The 3711-nt window shown below is 37.7% G+C and overlaps 1 protein-coding gene across 1 annotated transcript in view; it reads left to right on the top strand.

Annotated features, from left to right (window-relative positions):
* The window catches only part of LOC106867435 (harmonin), a gene marked incomplete at its 5' end in the record, with an annotated part of 38500 nt that overhangs the window by 21247 nt on the left and 13542 nt on the right, over window positions 1-3711 (top strand). The window contains 2 exons of the mRNA XM_052976838.1: window positions 290-397; window positions 3108-3163. Coding sequence (XP_052832798.1) covers window positions 290-397; window positions 3108-3163 — 164 coding nt within the window. The remainder of the gene's footprint in view (window positions 1-289; window positions 398-3107; window positions 3164-3711) is intronic.

Here is a 3711-nt window from a genome sequence, read left to right as displayed (position 1 = left end):
TATATATATATATATATATATATATATATATATATGCACACACACACACACACACACACACACACACAATGGGCTTCTTTCAGTTTCTTTCTACCAAATCCAGTCAAAAGGCATTGGTCGGCCTGAGGCTATAGTAGAAGACACTTGCCCAAGGTGCCAATGTGACTGAACCCAGAACCATATGCTTGGGAAGCAAACTTCTTACTCTACTTGCACCTATAGAAACTTTTTTTCTTTTAGTTCTTGATATTTGTTGTAATTTTAACATCAAAATATATTCTTATTTTAGTTACAGAGGAATCTGAACGTGGTAGTCAAAATGAGAGACGGGAATTAGGAGAAATAGATGTTGAAATAGCCAATGGCTATGAAGAAGTTCGGTTACCATACAGACCAGGTAAATTTATGTCACTTAATGCTCACCTTATTCTGTCTTTGTGTTCTATTCTGTGTACAAGGTCTGATCAATGAGTATCTGGACTGTTGCCATAATCACAAAGCTAAAGCATGCAGCGTGAAGCTGCTTGGCACAGATTGACTTTGAATGCTGTTGTGCGTGCACACTAACTTTTAATGATCCAGCTCATTTCTGCTGTTTACAGCAGTGTTTGGAAGGAAGGTGTGTAGCGTGTGATCATTGCATTAACCATGACAAAGAAAGTTGTCATGGTAATAACTGCTCACAGGCCTATGCAAAGTTGTAGAAAGTGTATGAAGAGGAGTGTATAAGCCGCACACAAGTGTACGAGTGGTTCAGATGTTTTCAAGATAGCCAAAAAAATGTCAATACTGATGAACGTTCAGGGAGACCCACAACCAGCAGAACTGAGGAAAACATTGCAGATGTATGAGCAGCTGTGTGGAGAAATCATTGAATCACCATCTGTGACTGATCAGAAGACGTGTAGATTAGTTACAGTTCAGTTCAGTCCATTAGCACTGAAGATTTGGGTGTGGGATGTGTGTCTTCTAAGTTTGTGCCAAAACAGTTTTTAGCTGACCAAAAAGACATTCGGGTTTCAGTTGCACAAGATCTCCTTGATTGTGTTGAGAATGATGAAAACTTTTTTAAAATTTTGCGTAGGCCTCAGAGCAAGTATCGCCAAGCTTTTGGCAAAATTTGATGCAGATTCTCTGCTTAACTTTCTCTGTCATGGTCAATGCAATGATCACATGCTACACACCTTCCTTCCAAGCACTGCTGTAAATAGCAGAAGTGAGCTAGAATGTTAAAGCTTAGTGTACATGCACAGCAGAGTTTACGGTCAATCTGGGCTGAGCAGCTTTACTCTGCATGCTTTAGCTTCATTTCTATGGCAACAGTCCGGATACGTATTGATCAGACCACATACATGTATGTACTTCTAGCTTTCATTGCTGTCTTTTTTTTTTTATTTGGTTTGTATGTCTGCTTTTTGTCCTCTCCTTTAACCTTTCTTAACAACTTGTAATGCTCCTGAGTATTGTTAACAATAATTTCATTTATATATTAAATATAAGTGTTAAAAATGTCTGCATTGAGTTATTGCTTTTGCAATATTCATTTTTCAAACTAGTAATTAATTAATCAGTGGATTAACAGAATTGCTAGAATGTTGGACAAAATTTAGTTACGGCTCTTAGCATTTTTGAGTTCAAATCCTGCCAAGGTGAACATTGCTTTTCATCTTTCAAAGTACCGGTTGCAATAAAATTAAGTACCTGTTATGTACTGAAAGGGAGCTGATATAATCAGCTTTACTCAAATGTGAGGTTATGTTCCTATGTTGAAAATGAACATTTACATACTTATATACAAGGGGGTACCCAAAAGTAACTGGAAACATTCTCTGTGGGACAAGCCTGTTGTAGTTCAGGCTTCTGCTGCGAGAAGCCATTTGATGTGACCCTCAGGCATCAGTCTGTGGACCGGCACTGTCCACTAGGATCATACTGCCATGTGGTGCGTTTTTGTTTTGCAGAGCTTCTTCCCTGTTCATCGACTTTTGCGATGGCTGAAACAAAGGAACAGCATGCTTCCATGAAATTCTGTTTTCTGTTGGGGAAAACAGTGGCCAAAACAGTTGTCATACTTCAAACAGCTTACAAGGCCACTGCCATGAACAAAACACAAGTTTACAAGTGGTTTTCATGCTTTAGGAACGGTCGCTTTTCGCTTGAGTACCAACCTCATTAAGGGCATCCGTTGACTTCCCAGACAAATGAAAACATCATGAAAATTCATGGACTAATCTTGGAGGACCATCACCGAACAATTGATGGACTTGTTGATATGATTGGTGTGTCTTGGAGCTCCTGCCAACGAATTTTGTGTGAGGAATTGTGAATGAAAAGAGTTGCAACAAAATTTGTGCCTCACTTGCTCATGGAAAATCAAAAGCATTCACAACTGAATGCGTGTTGTGAACTGAAAGAACAGTTGGAAGTTGATTTGGACCTTTTTTCGAAGGTCATCACTGGTGACGAAAGCAGGTGCTACGGAATTTGCATATGAGGAAGAGATGAAGAAAGAAACGACACAGGTATGAGAAGACATCACTTTGCAAGAGTTCCAAGACTGCTTCCAACAATGGAAACCACATCTGGACCAATGCATCACTTCAAATGGAGAATACTTTGAAGACAATAAATGTGTAAACATGAAAGACTAGGTGAATAAAATATATTGCGCAATTCCAGTTTCTTTTGAGCACCCCCTTATATATATATATATATATATATATATATATATATACAAGAAAATGAGATGACAAGGGAAAAAATGATTATGTTATGAACGTCATTAGCTTACAGTTGTTGTTTTTTTTATATAAGATGCAGTGGACTCTAAGTTCCTGAATAACACAGAGCCTCAAATATGAAGTGCAGCTGATGCCGTTCCCTATGTAGGCACTATTGTAATCCTTTGCCAAATAAATTGTATTTCATATTTGAGGCTCTGATGAAGCTATAAGGTGTTATTCAGGCACTCAACTATGAGTTCACAGCATCTTATAGCAGAAACAGCTGTAAGCTAATGATGTTCATAAAATAATCATTTATTCCTTTACGATCTCATTCTCTTATTACTGCTCTATACTTACCTAGCACTTTGTTTTATCTTTCAGATTATGATAATGAACCTTATTTACCAGAACCTCCGATTGACTTTTTAACAGATCAAGTATGTAGTCTGTAGTAATAATGTTCATCATCATCATCATCATCATCATCATCATCATCATCATCATCATAGATAAATGCTTAAAAAGCATGCTTCCCAAGTACATGGCTCCAAGTTCAGTCCCAATGCTCAGCACCTTGGGCAAGTGTCTTCTACTATAGCATTGGGTCAACCAAAGTCTCTTGAGTAGATTCAGTAGATAGAAACTGAAAGAAGCCTGTTGTGTGTGTGTGTGTGCGTGTGTGTCTTTGTGTCTGTGTTTGTCCTCCACCACTACTTCACAACTGATCCTGGAGTGTTTACATTGCTGTGACTTAGTGGTTTGGCAAAAGAGACTGATAAAATATGTACCAGACTTTAAAAAGTAAGTACTGAAGTTGATTCATTTGACTAACAAATTTAAAAAGGCAGTACTTCAACATTGCCTCAGTCTAATGACTGAAACAAGTAAAGTGATAAAGAAAGAAAATAATATATATGTGTATATATATATAAAATATATGTGTGTGTGTGTGTGTGTGTGTGTGTGTGTGTGTGTGTGTGTGTGT

The sequence above is a fragment of the Octopus bimaculoides genome, chromosome 25 (genome assembly GCF_001194135.2).
Source record: "Octopus bimaculoides isolate UCB-OBI-ISO-001 chromosome 25, ASM119413v2, whole genome shotgun sequence".
NCBI lineage: Eukaryota > Metazoa > Mollusca > Cephalopoda > Octopoda > Octopodidae > Octopus > Octopus bimaculoides.
This window is presented reverse-complemented; position numbering and strand designations above follow the sequence as displayed.